A 25101-nucleotide genomic window follows, 5' to 3' on the forward strand; every position below is an offset into this window, starting at 1 on the left:
GATTTATTTTTTTTTTATTTGTACATCTCTCCAAAACTCACCACCCTGCTCTGTGCTCCCGTATTAACAATAGCTCTGCTTCTCCCTCTTGTCTTTGTCCCTGATCTCTCTCCCCGCCCTCCCCACCCGCAGAAACTAAATTATAAAATCATCGAGAGCATGATGAGATTGCTGCTCCGTTATTAATCTTCAATAAATACATCTTGACCCAGGGATTAAGTGTATGCCCTCTCCACCCCCTTGTCCTCTCCATCCACAGTCACCCCCTCCCATCCCAACACACACACAGCACCACTCGTCTCTCCAGAAATCCTGTGACATAAATTATGAAAAAAAAAAAAAAAATGGGGAAAGAAAACAACAGACAAGTGTCGCAGGAGAGAAAGAGAGAGAGGAAGAGAGAGAGAAAGAGGGCGAGCGGCTTGAACAGACGTTCCAACCCAGATTGAGTGCTGCTCAACGACGCCACCGACCTCGGTGATGCTGGTTAGGCCTTTTGGCCGGGCGGACGGAGACGTCCGATTCTGTCCGTGAAAGACAAATAGGAACAGTGAAAACAAGATTGAATTAAAAACTAAGTACTTATATTTACAATTCCCATGCAGAATCGGCACAAAGATGATGAAAATGTAATTTCACGTCGCTGAATTTGTAGGATTCTCCTCAATGTTCATTTGCTTTCCCAAAATGATTACCTGTTAGAAAACAAGTTCCAAATGACAGCTCAGAATTAGAACAATGTCATTGTTCATAAAATATGAATAATGAAACTGAAATGAAATAAAGATTAGATGTAAAAGAAGCTATTTCAAAATACTGACCTGATTCACTTCACCTACACATTCATATGTTTTGAACCTTTTTGAAGTCTTATCAAAAAATAAACGAGATTTTCAGTTTAACTTTGGCATGAATGCAATGAAAATGCTACATATTATCTCCCTAAACAATCATGCAGTAATCATGTTGCAAATTAGCAATGTTTTTCCTATTTATTTCAATTTAAAACACATTTTAGAATACATTTTGTATTGTTATGCACTGCATCAATTTATTTTTTGCAAAATTGTTTTCACTCTGTTATTATTTTTCTTCTGTAAAAAATCTGTACATAAAAAAAAGATAAAGAATAAATCGAGTTCTTTTGAGCTTTTGCTCAAAGGAAGGAGCAAAATATAGAACAATGTTACAATGAACAAGTCTGGTGACAATTTATAAACTGAATATTTTTTACAAATATATATATATATATATATATATATATATATATATATATATATATATATATATATATATATACCAGGGCCTCAGAGAGGAACTGGAGAAGGCCTGGAAGGTGAAGACCACAGTGGTGCCTGTGGTCATCGGGGCCCTCGGGGCAGTCACCCCCAAACTGGAGCAGTGGCTCAAACAGATCCCAGGAACAACATCAGACATCTCAGTCCAGAAATGTGCAGTTCTAGGCACAGCCAAGATACTGCGCAGAACCCTCAAGCTCCCAGGCCTCTGGTAGAGGACCCGAGCTCAGAGGATGAAAGAGACCACCCACGGAGGGTGAGAGGGGAATTTTTTATATATATATATATATATATATATATATACACACACACACACACACACATATATATATAATTTTTTTTTGTATATATATATTTTTAAATAGAAAACACTCATTTCTTTTTCCCCTTTTCTCCAACAAAAACCTCTCTTCAACCTGACACTTGAAAACCTGCCTTTAATAACAACAATTATACTAAGTGATTTATCACCTCCTTCAGCTAAAGATCAGAGGCGTCTGCAGCAGGCGGACCCTCTTTGATGGAGGCTACGCTGCTGCTCTTGTTGCTGCATCCAGGAATGTTTTTTTGTTTTTTTTTCCCTCCAACATCTCTCTCCTCTTCCCCTATTTGCCACGTCGCTGAGACAGTGACAGTTGAGCAATGGCTGCAGCAATAATTGAAAAGTGTGGTGGCTGTGCTGCTGGTGCAGAGACCATCTGTGAGTCTGAGTGGTTTGCGTTCGTGGGCGGGGGAGGTCGAGGGTTATGAGAGAGCCAGACAGCCTTCCCCAGGGAGCTGTTAACACCTCATAGATGCCAAAAAGCCCCAAGACGACCCTTTGCTTGGCCAAACCTGCCAATGAGAAGGAGGGTGATTATCCCTGTGTGAGGCAAATATAAACATGTGTTGCTACGAATCCCAGCGGTAAAAAGGTGGTAAGTATGTGAAAGTTAAGTTGAAATATGATTTTTTTTTTTTTTATTAAATATTGAAATAAAAAAACCCCAACAACTTCTTATGTAATCACTGCTGACCTTTCATACTTTGACTGTAGCAGCAGAAACTAAGAGTCTTTATCACAGCAGAGAGCCGGACCAAAACATAAGCAACCTAAGCAGCTGGTTAGGCTCTCTGAGCCACCAGCATGACCTGGCATGAGTCTAAATGTCACATTTTTTTCTGTAAGTCACTCGCAATGTGTCATTCAAGCCTTTTCCTTTGTGCTGGGAAAGTTTCACAGTCATACAGGTCTTACAATGACAACTCCTTTATTAACCTTTCACCTTTTAGATCAAAGTTAGGAAGTAGTGAGTTTATTTTGTCTATTGCATGTGTTTGTTGTAAATATGACATCCCATTTTTAAAATAGCAACACTGACTCCCCCACAAGTTACCTTGTTTGATACCAGGTTGATTTTAGTTCATTCTGATTCTGATTTGATTTCACCAAATTATGATTACTGAAAAAATATGAAGGAATCTCCTTATGCTTTATTTTAGTTTCCTTCTAAGGAAACTTGCTTAATGCCTTAACATCAAGGTGGATGGAAAAATGTATTACTCATAAAACCAAATAGTGTGGAGCTGAAAACTCACATCTGGTCAACTGAAAACTAATTAAATCTGCAGGAGGTTAATAAATGCAACATATTTTTCTGTTGTTTTCTTGTTTGTTTGTTTTTCCACAGATGATCACTTCAAAAAATGTCAAAGTAAGCAAAATGTTATCATTGACTGTAAAGTTCTTTTTGTAGTTATAAGTCATAAGTTGAGTGAAAATATAATTTTATCATACTGCAAATTTCACAAGATAATCCAAACGAAAGGTCATAATTATTGCTCAAATAAAGTTGCTCTTTCTTTAACAGACATGCAATATGAAAATCAGTGTTTTGATGCTTCATGGTTAATGACCATAGTCAATGCTTTCATAAAAAAAAAAAAAAAGAAAAAGAAAATGATGAGCTCAATGCGGGGCAATATGAGGAAGAGCTGTGTGATCCATTAGCCAATACATTTCTAATATGAAAGTTCCCAAATGAATTTCAGTCAGCCATTGCAGACATATTAATGAATATTGCATTCCTGTCTGAGGACGAAATGAAGAAATAATTATGCAGCTTGTGGGAAGCAATAAGAAGGTGGGGCTGTGATGGATTTGATTAAAGTTGTCAGTGAAAACACGCGCTAATGACCATGTTGATTAGTTACATTGCTCTAATGCAGCTGCAGATGCCATTAATCTGCAACATAAACAAAACTCCTGTGTTGGTGGTCAGTGCTGAGCTTTACACTCCGTCTTTGCACAAGAACCGTGTTTTTCAAACTTTCTTGTCGCATACATATGAGAATGTGGAGAGTTGGCGCCTTTCTCTTAAAGTGTACACAATTGACTTTCTTAAAGATGCTAAAGTTAAACAACTCTGTGTGTGTATGTGTGTTTAACATTCCCTTGTACAATTCATTGATAGGACGTCGTTCAGTTTAACAAATTCCTTTAACTGACTGAATTCTGCGCCACACTCCTCTCCCTCCTCTCATCGGTCCCGTCCTTCAGGGATTCCCAAATCTAAATAAGTTCACTCCCTCTTCCATTCATACATTTGCACAGACTGGGATGCCCGAAAAACACACAAGCTAAGCAGTCCCCCTGCACCCCCCTCCCTCCTTTGCTGCTCCATTAGGTCTGAATTGTAGCTGTGATGTGTAGGACCCATGGGAGGTGTTATTGTCAGAGCTGATTTACTCAGCACCAGCTGACACGACGCTGGGGAGTGAGTGTGTATGCGTGTGGTTGCGTGTGTGTGTGTGTGTGTGTGTGTGTGTGTGAGCCCTCCATTTGAGAGACAACAGGCGTCCTGCCAGTCTTAGAGTCCTTTACGGAAAGGACAGTTAAAAGCAACAGTTTACTCGACGCTGCTAAGCATAAGGCAACTTCAACTGCCTTATGCATCCAGTGAAATGATCATTTACATGTGTAACGTACGGAAAATAATATTCTTGTAAGTTTTCACAGTAATTTAAATATTTTTCAATTCCTAGGTTGTTTTCTTGTTGTTCTTTACTCTTCTATAGAAAAACTTGATTTAACCTAATTCTTTTGTCAAATAATATGTTGAATTTAAAGACTGAAGGACAAACGCTCAATGATGAGCAAATATTTAACCAAATATTAGGTTGACAAAGTTATCTATTATTGTTTAGCTGATGAATCTGTGGCTTAAATGGACGGATACGTTGTCTCTGCAGACAACTCCTGTGAATTTTTGTGTAATCCTGCCGAAAGTTCACAGTGTTTCATTCTTGGCCTCTGTGGTGGACATTGGTCAAATATAATAAGTGCGTGCATATATATATATTTTTTTTAACTCTTAAAATCTTAAAATCAAATACATCATGATATGGCGTTGCAAGTTTTTAAAACGCCACCAGCACTTATTCATGTCTTAAAAACATACCATCATTAATCCAATTGGTATTATTCATTTACAGATTTTGTTTTACAATGATGTTTTCTTCATAATCCGTTTAAAGTTAGATTTTTGAGCTAATTAGTACTTTGTTCTCATTTGAATTCACTTCCCAAACTTCTTTGTAACCGGATTGTTCTGTGATTCATTCCTTCCAAATGAGATTGTATTGAATTTCCTGCATTACCTTCTCCTTTATTTCTCATGCCAGCTTCCCACTACTTACTAACAGGTAAGATTGTATTAGTTAACCAACCTTGTTCTGCTCATCTGGCAAATTGCATACCTAACCTAATCTCATTTATTTTCTCAGAAAATGGTGGATTTTAAACCCAATCCAAAAGAGTGGAACATGGTAATCCTTGCCTGTTCTTGTTGCGATTACTAACTTCTTACTTCAAAAGCTCATAGATTTTGAAAAAAAAAAAAAAAAAAAAATAGCTTCCTCTCTGTACCAAATTCTCTTTTCTAATCTCAATTAAAAACTGCCTCCATACTGACCAAAGTGGGTGTTAGAGTGGATTAATGAGCCCCCTTACTCTCACCTCTTTACAGTTTTTACCAAAGTTTTTCTGGCTCAGTTTACACACCTGCTGCTTTTGGCAAGGCAGCAGTGATCCCTGCTATGATCCCCTAATTAGCGGGAAGGAGTCAATTGAATATCCTTTTCTTGTTGTGGGAACCTGAGGGGGGAGTTTGAGGTTGCACTCAAAAACAAAGCATAATAAGGACCGGTGGATCTTGCAATTATAAATATGTAATGTTTCATGGAGGTGGAGTAATACACTTTTCATTATGTAGACTAAAATGTCCATGTACAACTTTTTATTTCTTTTTTTTTTTAAAGATTTTATACTACTGTTTCGAAATCGTCACTTATCTACGTTGGAAATATGTAATATTGCTCCTCAGCGTTTGTCATGTTTTAAAATGTTACCTTTTAATTTAGCACAGAGTTAACCATCATGATATAGCTTTTTGTTTTAACATAAAATACTATTGTTGAGCAAATAAATATGCAACTCAACAAAGGGACAAGACAAAAGCTGACTGACAAATAAAGACTAAACTGATTACATATAATCTTTAAAGTATTTCTAGTTAGAGCAACTGTATGAAATAAAACTATTGATAAAATAGTTCTCACTTAAACTACTATAATATTCTCTACCCATACCCCATAACATAACTTTGCATAGGTGATAACATAATATGGCCTAAACAATCTTAAAATAACATTTCCATAAACCAGGACACTTATGAGATTTGACCAACTAATCTGATACTAAGAGTTTTTTCCAAGATTGTGCAAAAGAGGCATTACTATCAGTGACTTAATATACAATATTTGAAGTTGCTTTGTTGCAGCGTTACTATGAGCCGTCCTGAAGGCAACAACTGCGTCAAAGCACAGAAGGAACCAGAAAAACAACAGCGCTTGTCTTATGTTGCAAAGATTTGATAGCTGTCATTATGTCTCAACAGTCAAGTCCCTGTTCACAAAAACATAGAGATCTTGCAAAACTTCAATTTTCTATTATATTTGAATTTTCCATTCACATGCAATGTTTTTATTGAAAAACATTGGGTTAAAGAACAATGTAAAATCTTTTTGTGGTGCATACACGTGAACTGGATATCCAGAAAATATTAAAAAAGTGTCCTTTCTTTGCTAGACACCCAAACAACAGCTGATGAAATAAAGTCCATAAAGAAAGGGATACTGTCTGTGAAGAACTGTGTTGTGGTTGATACTGGAGACACTAACAATGTCGAGAGGATTTCATTTTAATACAAAATATGTTGCACTCTGATAAAGAACAAATTGTGAATCCAAGTTGTTGAAAAAGATTAATTTTCAAGCTTTGAGCAACGACCTGTGACCCCTTAACATCTGGAAAAGACTAAAATCGGACATTGTTAAAATGGCATGTGAAAAATATGTTTATTCAAACAAGAGGCATAAATGGTCGAGATGTGCAAAGCTTTGATTACTTGCAAAATGCTACAACAATTAACAAAAAGAGACAATAATGCTGAATTTCAATAGTTTATGTTTTATAATGTTTTTCTGTATTTTGTTAATTCTGACTGAATGCATTTAGTACATTTATTTCTGTTACATTTTTTAAAGCTATGTTTAATTTTAGTTTTAAGTAAGAACCTGTCACCTTTGATTAAAAAAAAAAAATACTTTTATAAAACACATTTGACGAATAAAAACAATTATTTTTCCTGCTTTTAAAGCACGTTCAAACGTCTCGCCATTGCTGATAAATCTAACAGCCTGTAAAACTCATTACCTAAAGATTATGTAAGAACGTATTCATGAAAACATTAAAAAAACAAACAAAAAAAAAACATTCACAGAGCCTGAACGCTGACTACACTAAAAGGAAATGCATAAACATACAAGCGCGCGCACGCTCGTACTGGCACGGGCCACTCACGTAAACACGGTGACGCAGACATTTACTGTTTAATCTATTTAATTGAACCCGACTTTGAATAACTAAACAAATGAGGAAATTCACGAGGGGCACTCGATCCCTTCTTGGATAATGGATTGGAGATTCCTTTCCCATCGGGGCATTTGGGGGAAACAGGGCCCAGTAATCTCTGAATTGATGAGTTGACTGCATCAAATTTCTCCACTAAAGAGCTGTTGAACCCCTGATACAGTGCTGGTAGGTAGCCAGATACTCAATTTGCAGACATAGGCAAACTGCAGGCTTTCTCTAGTTTCACTATCAGAATGGCAGGGAACTGCGGATACTTTGAGGTGAACCGGATATCCCCTGCTTGTAAGATGCGCCGTTTCGTGGACCAACAAAACAGACCTAAGCTCCGTGCTCTGTAAGGTGTGAAATTTATTAAAGTCCTGCTATTTATATATGAATTGTCATAATTACAGTAGGGAATAAATAATACATAAGACATTTTCCACATAAACAAACATATACACCCCGTCCCAATTCCCCAACTCCGATTTCTACAGCTCATCTTTGAGATGGTTTCCGGTACAACAAAGCAAACGAGACACATTTGAGAACACACCAAATGCATAGAAGTGATTGGACCCCTGGGTACCATTTTAACATGATATCTACATTTTTCAAGAATGTACAAAGTCCCCATGCCCAGCGCCTTCTTTTATGTCCAAGAATCGGATTTGTATAAAAATAAAGTCTCCACATTTATGGATCATAAACGTTAAGTGTATATTTAAGTATATTTTCGTATATACTTAAGTGTAGACATTTGGCAACAAACAGACATTTAAAGATGCAGCGCATTGGACTGGATTTTTCACCTGATCATGCCAAAAGTGATAAAGTTAAATCAGAGAAGTAATGATGGGATTTGAGCAAAATATAAAATAAAAAATAAATAAATAAAAAATACAAGTGTCTAACGTCTAACCTTATCAGTTCTTCCTCCACTAGCTAGTTTTTGCTTTAAAAGACTCCAGAGTGGCATTTACAAAGAATAGATTTAGAGACAAATTGGTAATTTGCAAACATTATGTTATAATGTTTTAAATGGATAGTTTTTTGTTTGTATTTTTCTCTTATTAATCTGGCAGCTGCAAGTGAGATCTGACCAGTGTTCTGCTACTTCACACAGACACCGCCCCCTTTGCACGACTCCCGCATTTCTTCAGTCCAACAGAGCACGAAAAGAACGCCAGCAGGAGACAACAAAGTCAAGTTTCTTGCTGTCAAAATTAAAACTGCCCGTGATCCACTTCGTCTAACCAAGACGCAGGGCTTGCGGGAAAATCCGGGTACCCACCGCTGCTGCCAGTGGAGAGGTCTGAGCTGGGGCCGTTGGCGGCCCCCATGGAGACTCTCACAGAGGGGTTGACGCCCGGTCCGCCGCTTTGAGTCATGATAGAAAGGCCCGAATCGGGGTAAACGAGGCTGGTGATGAGAGGCTGGTGTCTCGGCAGGGCGTGAAGGGACCCCGGCGACTGGGGGAGGCCATAGGGGCTGCTGGAGCGGATGTCGTGGAACTGGTCCTGGGAGGGAAGCGTGCCGTGGTCCAGCGGGAAGGAGCTGTGGTTGTTGCCGGTTTGGCGTCCTCCTACAGCTGGAGAGGACTCGCTCAGGCTGCTGTAAATGCTGTTGGTGTGGCCAAGCTCTGACATGGGAGGTTCATCTGTGCAACACGAATGGGAAAAAAAAAAGAAGAAATGGTTGGTTTTACCTAATTTTAAGTAATTTTCAGTAATGAATACCATCAGTTTCTTGTATATTTCTCCTATACACTGAAGTGTAGGCAAACACATGTTCATTAGTCAATCCGATCATTGGGTTCAATCACAGGCTAAACTAAATCTGTAAACTAAATTAGTTTGAAGTCATTGAATATACTTGCAAGACTTGCAAACATCAGGTATTCATAGAAGTAAACTTTTGTTACAAATTGAATTTATTTTAGAAAAAATATTGGACTGCATTCATGTTGCTGGGGGTGGATATTTTTAACATTTTTAATGTAGATTCGTGTCAGAGTGACAAATTGCTTGGCTACTGTAGCAGCTTTTCTGACATGTTTCTGTCTGTCTGGCAAAAGCAGAGTCGTTGATGATTCCCTACGTTTGGGTATCGTAACTTATCTGACAATACGAGCTGCGTTCTTCTGCAATTATGACTGACACTGGATGAAAAACTGGATATGCTAAAGAATATGGCAAACAAAGTCACTGTTTGGTCAGTCATTACATTATGGATTATGCTACAAAGAGCAGATTTTGCATATAACCCTTTCATTTTGTCTAAAAATGTTAAGAAAGGTCATGTTTGCTAGTTAAAGTAATTAGAGGAGGTAATCTATGTCTTTGCGTAATTAAAATCTCTTTTTGGCAAAAAAACACAGTGTTGAATGCACTTTTCTTTGTTTCGTGTGATGTTTCATAACATCTCATCTTCTCTTTACTCCAACAACACGAGATTTTTTAAGCCGACTTTGACTTCATGTCGATATTTGAAACAAACAAAGAAAAGATAATCCATTATACTACAATGCTTATTCTCACTACTGCCTTTTATAACTCCATTTGCTCTACATCTGCACTTCCGCGACGTTGTGCGAGATGCTTCGTAGCTGGTGCTGCATTCTGTTTCAAATCATTTTTTATCTTTAATTGATTTCTAGGTCTGCGACAGACTGGCGACCTGTCCAGGATGTACCCCGCCTCTCGCCCGGAACGTTAGCTGGAGATAGGCACCAGCACCCCTCCCGACCCCACTGAGGGACAAGGGTGTTCAGAAAATGGATGGATGGATGATTTCTAGGCAAATGCAGCGATGGACTGTATCTACGAACCTTACGGCGAACCATACGTCATACACAATAAAATCGGTGAAACAGCAAATATTTTGCATAACCCTGAAAGAAAAAGGCAAGTCTGGATATTAAAAGTGTTCACTGTTAATACCAAAGAACTTCAATGTAAATAACGCCTATGTTTCAGTCTCCTTGTCTCTGAGATATGCCATGTGTCTGTACCTTATTCTTATTTGTAAGAGACTAAACATACCTGTGAAGGACACCTCAGCGTCGCTGTCCATGCCCTCCTCCTGAATGCTGTTATTGTCAGACTTGGAACTTCCTCGCGACCTCTTCATGTTGCGGAAATATTGGCCCCACCTTTGCCGCCCGGCGTCCTTCTTCAGTCGCTTTTCTTTCGCTCGTCGGTTCTGAAACCAAACCTGAAGGGCGAAAGAAACGCGATGTCAGGAAATGGCAAATGTAAAGGTAGATGACCAAAAGATACATGGGAAAAGGTCACTTGATTTTCCAGTGGTGATTTATCAAAAACAAACAACAAAAAAAATGTAAAAAAAAAATTATTTCATTCCTTTTACAAAATGAATCTCTTGATCTGAAAGAGAAAACAGTCAACCTAGTGATTTTCACACCGTAATGATCACTTCATGCTTAAAAAACAAGACAAGAATATTGACCTTTGACCTGGGACCAGTTTCCCCCCTAAATCTGCTTTATCACATCATTAATCTTGACACCTTCTTGACTCCTTACATCATTTAAAACTTTTTTTTTCCGCATTTTTGATCCTAACTCATCCCTGCTTTCGCTGTAACGTCTCAATTTGAACTGTCCTTACTTGAATCCTTAATCTCACACTTAGCAGTAATTCATTCAGGTCACTTGCGCACAAAGCGTGCAACTCGACATTCTTTTTAATGATATTCCACCCCGCGTGAACCCTCTTCACCCCTTCCCTTTTACTGAATAATGAGGGGCATTTTAGTGGCTTCTGTCCCCAGTTTTGTCCTTGCAAATAAAACAATATATACGACTAACACCTACAGCAAGCGGCGGCGAGGCTCCGCAGTAGCGGACAATATGCGAGGGGCCCTCTCAGTATTGTTAACGAGACTGCACTTAAACAACGCCGACTTTCATGCCGACTTCATTTTACTACATCAGGCCATAAATCCCCCCCTCCCACACCCTCAACACTTCCTCTTATAAGTTTATACGCACACTTGTTCGTACAGTGAGCCTGTGCCAGATCAGCCTCAATTGTCCCTTGATAATGAAGTCAGGACACTAATGGAGTAGCTCTTAATAGAGAATAATGTACTGTACCTGGACAACCCGCATGTCCAGGCCCGTCTCTGACGACAGCTGCTCCCGGACGTGGCGGGCCGGTTTTGGAGAGTTGTTGTAGGCATTCTTCAGCGTCTCTAGTTGTTTAGCAGTGATGGTCGTCCGGGGCCTTTTTGCCGTGGAGTCTGCTTCTGTAAGAAACACAAGCGGTCTTCCGGTAACTCTAAAAGTAATTTTTGCTTTGTATGATTTGTTTTTATTTGCTCCAGCATGAAACTAATGGAGACGAATGCAACAGTCAGCAGAAGAAACATAAGTAGACACAAAGTGAAGCAGACATAAATGCTCTGTGGGATTTATGTTTTTTCAGTGCTGCTGTCACAATGAAAAGCTGCCGTTGAAGTTGACGTGAGAAACTCTACATGACCATCCTTGGTGTGCAACATGCTAATAAAAGCACATAATCTCTATAGCCGCAAGAAGATAATATGTAATATACAACTTTGAGAATTTACAAAGCAGGATAAGTGTCTCCCTGTTTGTGAACTATAGTAATGCAATGCACACACACTTGCTGCTTGTCTGAACATCTGTTCCAAAGTGCCTGCAAAAACCATCATCCCAAATGGACGCCGCCTGAATAATTGCACCATGTCATTAGCAAAATAAACGTGTGTATTTTTTGCAAAAACTTGTGTTAACTCCCCGCATAAATCAGCAATGTAAATTACGGACAAACAGATGGAGAGATAAAACCCTGACCACGCTCAGCCTGCCCAGGCCTGGAATGAGCCTGTTGGGATTCACAAAAGTGTGAGCTAAAGAAGCGCTGCCGAAATGAAAAAAGGGATATGACTGAGAACCTGCTCCATTTTAAATCACGTTAAATAAAGTATTGATGAGCGCAATGATGTTGTGTTCACAACTGACCACAGGAAAAAAAATAGCTTATTTATAGTGATCTACGGGCACCTAATTACAGTGTGTGTTACTTGTAGAGGTTCTTGGTAGCATATTTTGAAGGTTGGTTTGAGTTTACAAATTATTTGAAAGTTTCAAAAAAAATATATATTTGGTGCAGCTTGTTTGAAACTGTGCATACATAAACTTTAATTGAGACACAAACAACAGAAATAATTAAATTAGCTCGAAATTGAAACTCTGTTCATGTCATTTTCAAAATATGAGGGATTTCCTTTAGTGTATTTCATCAACACTTCCTGTTGGACATGCTGTTTTTTTCCCAGGCGCCCCAGGCGATCAGGAGTCCCCAAACAGTCGCAAAGCTTGCTCATAACTTGGTCAAGTCTTGCAAAAAAGAGATCATCTTTGTGCCCTGGATGAGCCAACAATTCCCCTCCCACGCAGATCAGCCTTTCTAGGCTGTACTTTTGACTCCCTCGCAACCTTATTTGGGGTCACAAAAGTTATTAGAAGATAATCCTTAGAGCGCAAACTTCGCTCCCTCTCGTTCCCCCTTTCATATTTTCTCAACTTTCTTCTGTTTAGTAATGACTGATTTGCTGAAAATGATGCAACTACCGCCGGCAGGTCGCAGTTGCAAACGAAACTCTCCGCCGCGCCAAACATACAACTCCAGGTGCGAACATCGCCAAATGTGCAGCGCAGTATTTCTGACGGCACCGTTTGCGCATGCGATTGTGGAGTCTGTCGGCTCACCTCTCTGCTTTGCGGTCTCATAGTCGGCCTTGCAGACCAGCCTGCTGTCCTCCATCAGGTAGTACTCGTCACCTGTGGCCAGCTGCCTCTTGCACACGATGCACGCAAAACAGTGCAGGTGGTAGACGAAGTCCTGCGCTCTCCTCACCACCTGGGTGGGCGGGATCCCCTGCTGACAGGCCGCGCATTTGGTGCCAAATCTCCTTTTGGACACGAGAGGCTTCCCATTAATTAATTAACTATTTAATTAATTAATAATGACAAAAAATTATATCAATAGTTATACTCATCATTTAAAGGAAAAAAAAAAAGAAAACAAGGTAGGGAACTCACTTAAAGAAATCGTCTTTGCAGTAGACGTTGTCGCCCCTGCTGAAGCACTTGTCCGCAAGCTGCGCCTCACAGTCGCTGCATTTCAGGCACTTGCTGTGCCAGTGGCGATCCAGCACTTTGAGGATGAAGCGATCCACGATGTGCTGATTGCAGCCTGCGCACAAGGGGATTTCTGTCGGAGAAAAGGCAAAGCGGGAATCACGGGATGTCGGGTGACAACGGCAGGGAATGTCTGTAAAAGAAAAGACGCCCGTTTCTATGACATGGCACGGCCTTTCACGGTAGATCGTGACAAATTCATTCATTCATTCATCTTTTTGTGAAATAATACAAGGATACGTATGAAACTGCATGCTTAATATAGGAATTGTATCCCGCAAATAGGTCTTTGTCAATGATAAAATAAGCCTGAATTCCTGCATAAACATCAAGACTAAATAATAGAAAAGGATAAATAAATACATAAATAAATAAACGAAACCCAAAATGCATAAGACAATATATATTATGTCTTAACTATTTGTTTTTGTGGCAGGTGATCGAGAGAAGCTTTTTCGATGATTGGTCATGTTTAGTTATTTACTACGTCACTGGCCTGCGATATGACTAAATATATTTTTTTTCCAGTGAAAATAGCCTGTAAACTCTTCGAATGATGTCTCAGTTGTTTTTATTGAGAGATGAAATCAGAATAATTCAGTTAATGCTGGGATTACGTCAACGTTTGTGACTGCTTCATGTGTTTTAATAATAATAATAATAATAATAATAATAATAAAAGGGATAAAGACGGTTAAACAAATAACAAATAAATAAAATTCAGATGGGATACTTTCTAAAACGTGCAGGAAACATTTCAAATTTAATTGGGCTTGAGGATACACTGTTTGTAACTTATATTAAATTAAGAACTGGATCCGACTAAAACCATAAGGTGGAGATTTTCACGGTTAAACAAAACGATCAATGCCTTTAGGAACAAGTCACATTTTCCAAGGTTTAGTTTTGTAAAAGTGCCGGAGGAAAAAGTCAATACCTTGCAATAAGCAACCACTTCAAACCTTGATACCGCCTGTTCTTTAACATATAAATCTACACCAAAAGAACTGAAGCAAAACAAAGATGCCCGAAATGCCAGATACGATGTTATTCGGCCTCTTTATTACTAATTAAAAGAAGCTCAAGCACTTCGTGCAGCCCCTGCAAGGAGTCGCGCCGCTATTGTTCTGCGGGAGGACAGGTCATGAAACATTGAGGAGCCATTTCTACTTGCATCAGCAGCAGCAAGCGGCGTCAGGAACAGGTGTATCCAGGTCATCCATAATTTAGAGCAGCTCGGTAAAACTAGAAAGCTGCAGGCCTGTGGTCTCACGGCTTACACCACTACAGTGGGGGAAAGCAGTTTATTACCCTATACATGCAACACCAAAACTGGAAAATTAGGAGAAAAAAAAATTATAGTAATATATAGTTTTTGATCTGATGTTGTCGTGGTAAGCCGTTCTGAATTGAAATTATAAATGGTCACTTTTCTACATGACTGAAGTTGTGCATCATATAATAAACTTTTATTATGCAAGAAAATGATGATAATAATAATAATAATAATAATAAAATAAATCCGGAGATTCAAACTGTGACCAAACTGCATTCGCTCATCTGAATTCAGGTAGATCAAAGGTCAAATGTTTATCCTATAAATATTTTTGTCCCAACGTGCAAAATGACATGTCCTCTCTGCTCTTTAAGCTGTTGTAATCGTACAAACTGATCCTCCGGGAAATGAAATACCCGAAAATGTACAATATGAAAGATGTACACACCAGTTTAATAAACTAAACGTATCAAGACGTCTCCCACCAACCCATGTCAACAATTTAGCAGATTGAGTCATACTTTACAGAGAAACGTTTGTTAAATAAATAATATTTAAAAGACGTAGAAATCGTGCCTGTAGCTTTTACCTTTCCGTAACTCCTCACTGTGTGACAGCAGAGCGAGGAGCATCTCCGTGTTACTTGGTGCCTCTTTGGGACAGTTACGCTCAGGATGCCCTTCCATACCTCATGATTTACGCCAAAAAGTAAGGCAAGTCTGGCTCGAACATCCACAAGCACAAGCAGATATACACGCCAAACCTCGCGCGGCAGGTGGTTTCAAAATTTGGCCAGCAAAGAGTCCCGCACCAAAAGCTCGCCAGGGCGCAGCGGAGTTTTTTTTTTATGCTTCACTGACTTTGAGCCTGTGCCGGATTACGCTGGCTGCGCCGTTTCCTGGGCGACAGGCTGATAGATCAACATCATCCACCGACTACCTCAACCGGAAGAGGAATGAGCAGGAGGCAAGAGGAGAAGAAGCTAGCTTCGACGGTCAGAGACGCGTCAAACCAAAGCTGCTGATGAGAACAGTATGGATCAATGATTCTTTCTTACATTCACATCTTATTTTGATTTATTTACCTAAAAAAAACACACAAAAAAACCGTCGACGAACAATTTATTTTTCTCTAAATGTTCAAGGTCATATCGGGCTAGTTTGATTTGTAATCTATCAGTTTCACTGTGGGAAGTTTTACCTGGACGTAAAACAGAAAGAATGAATTGTCCCATGTTATCGTTTGAAGAAATAAATCAGTAAAAAAAAAGTGTCAATTTTGTAACGTCAAAAAATGACACAGTTTCATGCCTACGAAGCAATAGGAAAGGCAGAAAAAGGTAACCAAAACATTATCGAAATTATGTAAAAAATTTAAAAAGAAAAAAAACTAACTAACTACTACTACTACTATTATTATTACTACTACTACTACTACTACTACTACTAATAATAATAATAATAATAATAAATAAATAAACAAATAAATAAACGAATTAACTTTAGAAGGAAATATTGCAAATTCAACCCACAGGACTTGTTTTATGTTAGCATTGTACAAACTGTAAACAATTGGTCCAAACATCGTGAGAGCAAACTACTTATAAGCGAAAAAATAAAAACGCTAAATAATAATAATAATAATAACAATAATAATAGTAATAAGTGCTATTATTATTATTATTATTATTATTATTATTATTATTATTATTATTCAACTAAAACCTTTGACATAATCTACAACAAATATATATTTTTAAATCCAACCAACACTCATGATGCTACTTCTTCACGCAGGTGAGCCGAGCATTCAGAGACAAGTGTTTGTTTAGGGGAGAGATTGGCTGTTCAATAACATGTTGATCGGGCCAGCACCCCAATGAATTTTATTGACACTGATCTTTGGCACAAAAGAGAGCCTTGGGAAATCACGGGTAGAGCCACAAACCGGCCGGGCCCGCTGATGAATCTAAAATCAATGCCCCATTTGCCTGCATTTCCGAAGTATATGAAAGGCGTTTTGGAGAAAGGTGTGGGGTTCATAGGTCCCACAGTTACTTTTCAGCTTTGTGATAAGATATTTCTTATGTCATATTGATCGGACGCTGTTGAAGGAGGAGGGGGTGAGTCAACAGTAATGTGACAACAAAGCCATAAAATGGCCATCAGAGTAATGGACAGTCAGTTGGGGAAAGTTGCAAAGACGATCAAATACATCCGGCTGTTTTTATATGTTTTTTGTTTTAATTTAAATCGACTAAAAAGTGATATCGTTCAAATCGTTTCAAAAGTCGGTATCAGAGTGTATTTCCCATTCCTTTCGTATTGTAATTTACTTTGACAAACAAATATATATATATAAATTTAGCACGCGAGGGGATAACACAAGTGTCGAACACACAACTTTGATGGGAAGATCATACGTCTGCAACAACAAATAATTTATCTCTTTCCTTATTCATCCCAGCAGACCTCAGGTGTTCCACCTGTCAGACCAGAAATGGGACACCTGTTGAACATGCGGCCTGGCTGCTGTGCGGATGGGAGCGGCTTTCTGCGTCTGCTCGCTGTCTGTCGCTTATGCTGTCCGGCTCAGAGCCTGCTGCCTTTAACCGCAGTGGGTCTCACTGCGCTCCCGTGGCGACTACAGGCTGTGGTGTGAAATGACAGCCGCGGCGCACGGCATCTGGTCGTGCGATTCTCCAACAATGATTGCTCATTATGGATTCATAACGTCTATTTTTTTTCTATAAATAAGTATCTCTCAGCATTTTTATTAATTTCTCTATTTGTGCAAGTTTGGTTTCTTTGGATATAATGAAGTGAGACGTTTGTGGCCCATGTGTGATTTGCTGCATTATTCACCATTTCATATTCACTTAAAGACTTCAGTAGGCCCCAAAATGAACACGTGAGCTTCAAGAATATAAACCTTGTTTCTAATTAAATCTAATCCTTATCAATTGTATAAAGGAGATGTGACTTACCTTGACCCGAACTGTACCGGGAAAAATTTCCAGAATTTTGACAGCTTGACCCTGGGTGTTCAAGCAGCATCTTTGAAGAAGTGTTAAAAAAATGTCTCAGAAACGACGCGCCCTGTGATTAAAATAATAATAATAATAATAATAATAAAATAATAATAATAATTTAAAAAAAATCAAAAAATCTGCGAAAGGGATCTAAAAATCACACTTTCTTTGCGGCGTATCCTCTTTAGACTCGGTTAAAGTTTCTTCTCTTGTGGGTAGAAGAAAAAAAAAGTTTAAAAGGAAAAGGAAAGAGAAACAATAAGAAAAAGATGGCCTTTTTTTCCTTTTCGTCACCCACCCAGAGCAAGATTTCTTCAATATTCATGAAGTAACTCGTTGGCGCTAAACCCCGGATGATGGCTGGGCTGGCAGCAAGAAGTGTCTGACCACGAGCGGCGTCAGCTGACACGACTGCGAGCCTGCGCTTTCCCACTTCCAGTAAAAATCTCCGGCGGGCAGCGCTGCCTCTGTCCAAGGTGCTGAAGGAGGAGATCCTCCAACCTGGCTGCGGGGGCGTGTGTGCTGCTCCATCACCCCCCGTGGCAATCTTTAAAGCTCGCTCACACAGAGAGCGGTCTGCTCTTGCCCTCCCTCTCTCTTTCTCCCTATCCTTCTCTCTCACGCTCTCTCTCTCTCTCTTTCTCTCTCTCTCTCTGTCTTCTTGTCTTTGTTTTGTTTCATGTGTCAGTCTTTCGAGACGCACGACGTGAAGGCTGGACGTTGTCGTTATGCGTTCCCATCTTCCCGTTTTGTTTGTTTGTTTGTTTGTTTTTAATACTACATGGCTTATTAATAATAGGAGTGTGTTGTGTGAGTATGCTGTCATCTTGGCCAAAATTACCAAACCGGTGAGCTATAATGACAATAAGCTTTGTCGCATGTCTTTTTTTTTTTAGATATTGTCAGAGCTCGTGTAAGTGAAATCAGCCCATGCTTGAAAGCTCTGGGCTTACATAGGGCCCCCAAGAAACCATCCAATTCTAATTACTCCTACGGAAATCCATAATAGCATATTGCCTTTTCATCTCTCCTATTTCTATTTTCTAACAAACTATTTTTACGCATACATTTACCTCTATTATTCATTTATTTTATTTTATTTTATTTATTTATTTTTTTGAAAATTGTACAGGGATAAAATGAAAATAAATCAATTTGGCCAATTTGAAGTTGAGTGTTTTTGATTAAATGACTATTGAAATACGAAACATTCAGACTTTTGACTGAGCCAAAACAACTACGAGCAACACATAGCCACATTTTGGTACAGTAGCCTATGATTAGCATGTTGATGGCAAAGCAGCAAACTGTTGATTTACTAATTAACTCTGAGACGTGCTATTTGCAATGCAAGCAATATTTCGGTCTGCATTCTTTAAGTCGTGTCTATAAATATGCGCCAAAATCAAATTCTGCTCAGGACCCCATTCAGTCTTGGGCATGCCCTGTACTGTAAACAAACACACGCGTACTCAGAGCCGCCTAGTTGGCTTTGTGCCATGTTTTTCTCATTTGCCAATTATTATCGTAATACTGCTTCTTATGTACAGCTTTGATTCAATTTTACTCGCCCAGCACCCCAGCTCACCATTGGTGTAAGCCAATTATAGAAGTACTATGCTGTTCATTAGTTCGCTCAAAGCAATTAGGGCACCAGTCCTGCAAAAACATGAAGAAACGTAACTCTTTGTCATCAGTGGATCTCGATCTCTCTCTCTCTCTCTCTCTCTCTCTCTCTCTCTCTCTCTCTCTCTCTCTCTCTCTCTCTCTCTCTCTCTCTCTCTCTCTCTCGAATGGCACAGGAGGGTGATCCTCTCTCTCTCCCTCCACACTCCTGCCTGAAATGATGTTTTATTAGTTATGGACTCTGGACTCAATATTGAATAATTAAATCCAAGTTTGCCCATCATTTGTGACTCTATTTTAGAACAACATCAAAACTACTTTGTTTTCACAGGTAATATAACAGTTTTACAAATCTAAAGAAAAATGTCTATTTTTAAAAAATAAATTCTGTCAACTTTGAAACGATGCAGTTTAGGCTTAAAAATGTGACATCAAACTGTGAAATGGAAAGTAGAAAATGTAATACAGATTCCATTAACAACAGTGCAATAACACTAACTAATAATTAATGCTAATATACTTCAGCATTACAATCCACTTTTGTTCTAGCTCTACAATAACATATTTTCACTTTTCCAGCCACATGGAGGATCATCCAAACTCAATGACTGGAAATATAAATAAACAACTGGAGTGCTTGGGGGCATCCCCTAGGCCATGCTGCCCTGGGTGGTGAGCCATTTTCCCAGTATAATAAAAAAGACACCATCATGTCTTACGGCGTTGTCACATTGTTTATAGACACTTCCTCTTGATAGCTACAAGAAACAGTAGAGTAAAATGATTTACTCATTTACAATAAGCAAATCTTACAGGTAATATTATATTATTAGGACTGTATCAGTGTGTTTTATTTTTTTTCAAGTACTAGGAATAATTTTTGTTTTCAATTTCAATAAAAGGAAGAATTTTATACAGTACATTTAATTTTTGCATTAACAGCTTGGAACCGTGGTTTACGGTTATACGGTTGGTGGGAAAGTCATTAAAGTCCATGCACAGTTTGAAATATTGTTACTTTTATAACTTTCCTTTTTCCTACAACTAATTGGTTAAAACCATAACAAGACTCTGATCCTCTCTTGTTTGTACACAGCGAATAATTTGGAGCATCATCCAAAATGATTGGCAAGGTGCTAACCCACCTGTGTCCCTCTTGAGAACGCAGCTGCGTTGGGCAATTAATTGTCCTCCATAAGGACTCTGCCTTTTGCACCTCTGAGAACTTGATTTCTGACCCCGATGAGCTGGATCAGTGGTCTCACGAGTGTTGTGTGGGCAAGGACCACTTCAAAAGAACAAGCGGCGTGTCTGAAATTGAACCTCTCGTCCCTGTTCTAAGAGTCACTTGCTATGATCGAAATGCTAATATTTAATAAAATCAGGAGGCTTCTGGGGTAAAAGAAAATATCAGAAACAGGATTGCATATTTCCATGAGTGCATTCATTTAGATAAAACTTGTTTTTTCATGCAGGAGTAAGAAACTCTATGTTGCCTTAAAGTAGAAATTTAATAATGTATTTCTGAATTATTAGTTGGTTTTGTAATAAAATAAAACAGTCTGAACTATCCCTGAATTGACAGGAATGGTGAACATGGGTTAATTATTTGCTACGTTTGTAAATGAAAAGAACTCAACTGTAGATGTGCCTTTTGGAAATCATTACAACTAAATATTTTTTCTCCAAACACACACATGCACACACGCACACACATACAAAAAAAAAAGAAAAAAGAAACTAATAAGCTGGGGGTGTAAAGACAAAACAGTTTTACAATGACCTAACTTTTATAACATGTCTGTCTTTATGTATATGGTCAAAAACAGTGATTGTTATATGACTTACTATTAATTATTTTGTATTTAGCTCTTAAAACAGAAGGCCTTAACGTTTTGTGTGCAGGCCTTAACATTTCCTCTTGCATACTTAACCGTGCCCATGTACCGAATGTGCAAAACATGTTGTGTGTGTAACCGCTCAAGACTCACCAAGACGGGGCGAGCTGGGGGCCGAGTGTTGCTGCATTGGGGTCTGTGTGCACCCATGCCACCCCTCTGACACCAGGCAGCCATTGTGCTTCTGTCATGATCAATCATGTCCTCCAAAGAGTGGTCTTGTCCGGGAGGGAGGGGACCAATCACACGGCTCATTACACAGGCTTGGTCACTCTTACGCGGAGTTCAGTCCCCAGACACCTCGGCCTGTTGCTGTTTTGGGGAGGAAAAAAGGAGGAGCACAAATATGTGTGAAAGGTGGGGTAAAGGAAACTGAGAAAACGTAACACAAGTTCTTTATTTTATGGTGACTCTTAACGCATTGATTTGACTGAATCAGTTTTCCTTGTGATGTCAGATGTCAAGTGGGACACAATATTCCAGCGTGAAGGAAATGCTGATGATTTTAGTTTTGTAAACACCCACACATCTTTGTCGCCTGAGTAACCAGCATATAGTTTTCAACTATAGCGGGCAACTCTCATTGTTTTAAAATGGCTCCATCTGGCAAGGTTTCACTGACCAGGCCAGCCGAGGCTGGCAGCCCGGAGCAGCTGGCTAAACTGTCCAACCGCTTCTCTGCTTGGCCCTCGCACTAACCGATACTCTGCTGGCTTCGGCCTGCAAACATACACAGACAGACAGACACACACACACACACATGCCCAACACCACACAAGGCTAACTGTCCACAAGCCTACCCGTCTTGGGGGTCAGATGGCTAAAGCAGAGGGGAGGGGATATAGTTGGGACGGCTGGTGTGGGGTGGGAAGGGTGACACCATTGTACGCTTTTGTTATTCATACATGACAACACACACACACACAAAAAAATGGGTCAAAATGTTTAACTTGTTGGACAAATATCCAAAATGAATTTTGAATAGTTGGAGAAAAGACTTCTACCAAACAGTGATCAAAAGTTCCTCTACTTTTAGATCACAGAGGATTCTCACTAACTATTTTATCAACTGAACAGCTGGCCCTTAAAGAGCTGACTGCCCAATAGAGATTTGAGGACTTGTGCATGAGGGTGTACTTTCCTCTGAAAAGGCTGCCACCTCTGCCCAGTGTTAACCCCTCTGAATATTGATATGCTAATGATTAACAACACAGGGAACAAAGCTGGACTGCTACCACTGGAAACCACTACAATGGATCCTCAGTCAGTCTTTGACACTTTTACCACCCAACATGTGCCTTTTGATTCATGCGCAGACAAAAAGGCCAGCAACTGCTGATCTATTTAGCCATTCACTTCCGATGACCAGTTTAGGGTCCAGACCTGTTATCCTGTTGATTTATCCACCTTTTCTCTGCATGACTGCCATTACAGATGTTGACTTGCTGTCAGGTCTTTCCTGTTTGTAGGTGGAAGATTTTTTATCTTGCCATCTACACTGAATAGAAATAGAAGATTTTAACATTTCTAAATTATACTCTGGAATTATTTTATCCAAGAGTTTTGTTTGAAGAACATATAAAAGTCAGTGATTACCTTCATTTGCGATGGGACGAGTGAGTCAAGTCTCATTACAGAGAGCTGTGTTTTCTTTTTTGAAGAGCACGAGCTACAGTGTTGTTATAAATAATAGTCATTTATTCATTCATTTAGTCATTTTGTCATCCCTACTAGCATTAACAAAAAGGAAGAATAAACAGCTTGTAAAGTTAAGAAGTACTTTGCTTTCAACACTGTGCTCATAAGCTCTGAATCTTAGAATAGACAAGCTGAATAGAAAAGACCAAATATTTTAAAGCCTTCCTTCACGACTTACATAAACAAGTGCTAATTACTATCAATTTCATCAAATGACCACCTATTGTGTGTTATGCTTACGTTTGGTCTTTTTGTGGTTGCTTAAAATTGTACACCTTCCTGACTTGTAAGAAATACTCAAATTTTGCAAACTTTTCATTTTCTTAATCTATTTGTGAGACACATTTACAAGAAAAACAAAAGCAAATATTTTAACAGACAATAGTTCCTTCAGGTAACACAAACTTCATTGATTTAGGTGAGAATCTGTTTTTGAACAGCTCCGTTAAGCTCCTGTCTCAGCATTTCAATCAGGTTGAAAATGAATCCAGGACCTGTGGCTGCATAACAACCCCAACCATCACACCCCCACCGCCATGTTCAACAACTGGTTCTGTTGATATGCTGTACTTTTGTCAAATGTGGGGACGTACATGATGACCAGACATCATTACTTTGATTTCATGTGTCCAAAGTACATTATTCCAGAAGTCCAGTAGTCCAGTCAGATACATTTTAAAGCTTTCAGCCTTGCTGCCTTACATGTCAATCATTCCAGACAATCAATATATACTTAAACTTTAACATCTGAAAACCTAGCAGAGACCTGTACAGTCTCGATGAAGTGTTTTTCTTTAATTTCACTGCAACTTTCAACGCTCAGAGAAAACAATAAAGGAACTGTTGTTTGTTGGTTCAAAGTAAGATTTGCATTTCGTTTGGAAAATATGCTACTTTATATATATATATATATAAAGCAAAATGTAAAAAAGAAAAATCATGACATTTTCTATAAGGGTAAGATTTGTTTGAGAAGGTGGCCTACTCCTATCATCTCGAGAACTCCTTTAGTAACAAGGCTCTTGCCTTACCACCCACTTCCCCTACACACACACACACACACACACACACACACACACACACACACACACACACACACACCCCACCACCACCACCATCGCACTGTGCATTACTTTTAGCTGTACAAATATAAGGTCCGGTGATTAATTATTTCAATTAAAAGTCTTCTCTCTTTCAAATATTGGCTTTTAATGAATAAATTCTTGGGCTCTAACCAAAGTTCTTAAGTTACTTCAATTAATCTTTAAAAGAAGAATATAAACATACATTACAGACTCCTGTGTGAAATTATTTATTAGACTCGGAATATGTCGAAATGGAAAATTTAAGTTTGCTAAAAACACTACAATGTCTTGGAAAGGTATCAGTACTCCTAGTGCTTTTCACAGGTTTTCATATCACAAATACACACTTTGGAGTCATTATTTAACAGTAATCATCTTAAAACATTAACAAAGGTGATCAAAGAACTAATATCAATGTTGTTGTTTTTTTAATTTATAAGAAATTAATTTGCAACAGAACGTCAATGGTTATATCTGAACTCTAATTGACCCTTCCCATCCCTCTAACTGAAATCTGCACCCATCCTCCTCCCCTCCTGAGGATCTCCCACTTCATAGACCTCTGGCTCCCCAGTTTGAATTCAGATAACAATGATAGGTTTTGCTTTCTTGAAAAAGATGTTTCAACTTGCCCATTCATATTTTTGCAACAGCGCCACCACTGTTTGTTGTCACTAGTTTGCTTCCACCATCGTTATGGTTTTGACTCTTTTAACATTTTTGTTTTGCCATCACAACGTGGAAAAACTGATTAGTGGCTCTACAAGCCAGCAGTGACCTCATGGCTATAATCTATCCATTGGAAAATTAATGGATTTAATATCAGTAAATTACATGCTGATTAATCATTCTCAATGTCAGAGCCAGCAAGAGACCCCAGAATGCCATTAGTATCACAGGGGTCAGGTGTTTTAAAGGCGGCATTTATCATGATGTCGGGTTTTGATGTTATTGCCAAGCAGGTTGGTGGACTCGATAAATGAGAGAAAATTAATCGTAAAAACTGTTTGCAGTCGCTGGGTCTGCTTTTTTTTATTTATTCC

At 38.8% G+C, this 25101-nt stretch overlaps 1 protein-coding gene across 5 annotated transcripts; it reads right to left on the reverse strand.

The window, feature by feature from the left end:
• Nucleotides 1-7603: 7603 nt before the first annotated feature.
• lhx3 (LIM homeobox 3) lies at nucleotides 7604-18296 on the reverse strand. Of its 5 annotated transcripts, none has more exons than XM_016674725.1 (6): nucleotides 17707-18296; nucleotides 13346-13577; nucleotides 13013-13215; nucleotides 11372-11523; nucleotides 10296-10467; nucleotides 7604-8911 (listed from the first exon to the last, which is right to left on the reverse strand). In XM_016674725.1, exons 1-6 carry the CDS (start codon nucleotides 17774-17776, stop codon nucleotides 8478-8480), a joined length of 1263 nt encoding a protein of 420 aa, XP_016530211.1. In that variant the 5' UTR covers nucleotides 17777-18296; the 3' UTR covers nucleotides 7604-8477. The 5 variants fall into 5 exon arrangements, with proteins under 5 accessions (XP_016530211.1, XP_016530213.1, XP_007559053.2 ...); XM_016674727.1 differs by having other exon boundaries at nucleotides 13346-13517; nucleotides 17707-18294; XM_007558991.2 differs by lacking the exon at nucleotides 17707-18296 and adding an exon at nucleotides 15310-16096 and having other exon boundaries at nucleotides 13346-13517.
• Between the last annotated feature and the right edge of the window lie 6805 nt (nucleotides 18297-25101).

Source organism: Poecilia formosa, unplaced genomic scaffold (genome assembly GCF_000485575.1).
Source record: "Poecilia formosa unplaced genomic scaffold, Poecilia_formosa-5.1.2 Scaffold100, whole genome shotgun sequence".
Lineage (NCBI taxonomy): Eukaryota > Metazoa > Chordata > Actinopteri > Cyprinodontiformes > Poeciliidae > Poecilia > Poecilia formosa.

Coding starts and splice junctions, on each gene's coding strand:
- lhx3 (XM_016674724.1), bottom strand. CDS start 13,650: ATGAATGAATTTGTCACGATCTACCGTGAAAGGCCGTGCCATGTCATA. Junction 10,468..11,371: donor TGGACATGCGGGTTGTCCAG/GTACAGTACATT, acceptor TTCGCCCTTCAG/GTTTGGTTTCAGAACCGACG. Junction 8,912..10,295: donor CGCTGAGGTGTCCTTCACAG/GTATGTTTAGTC, acceptor CGTGTTGCACAG/ATGAACCTCCCATGTCAGAG.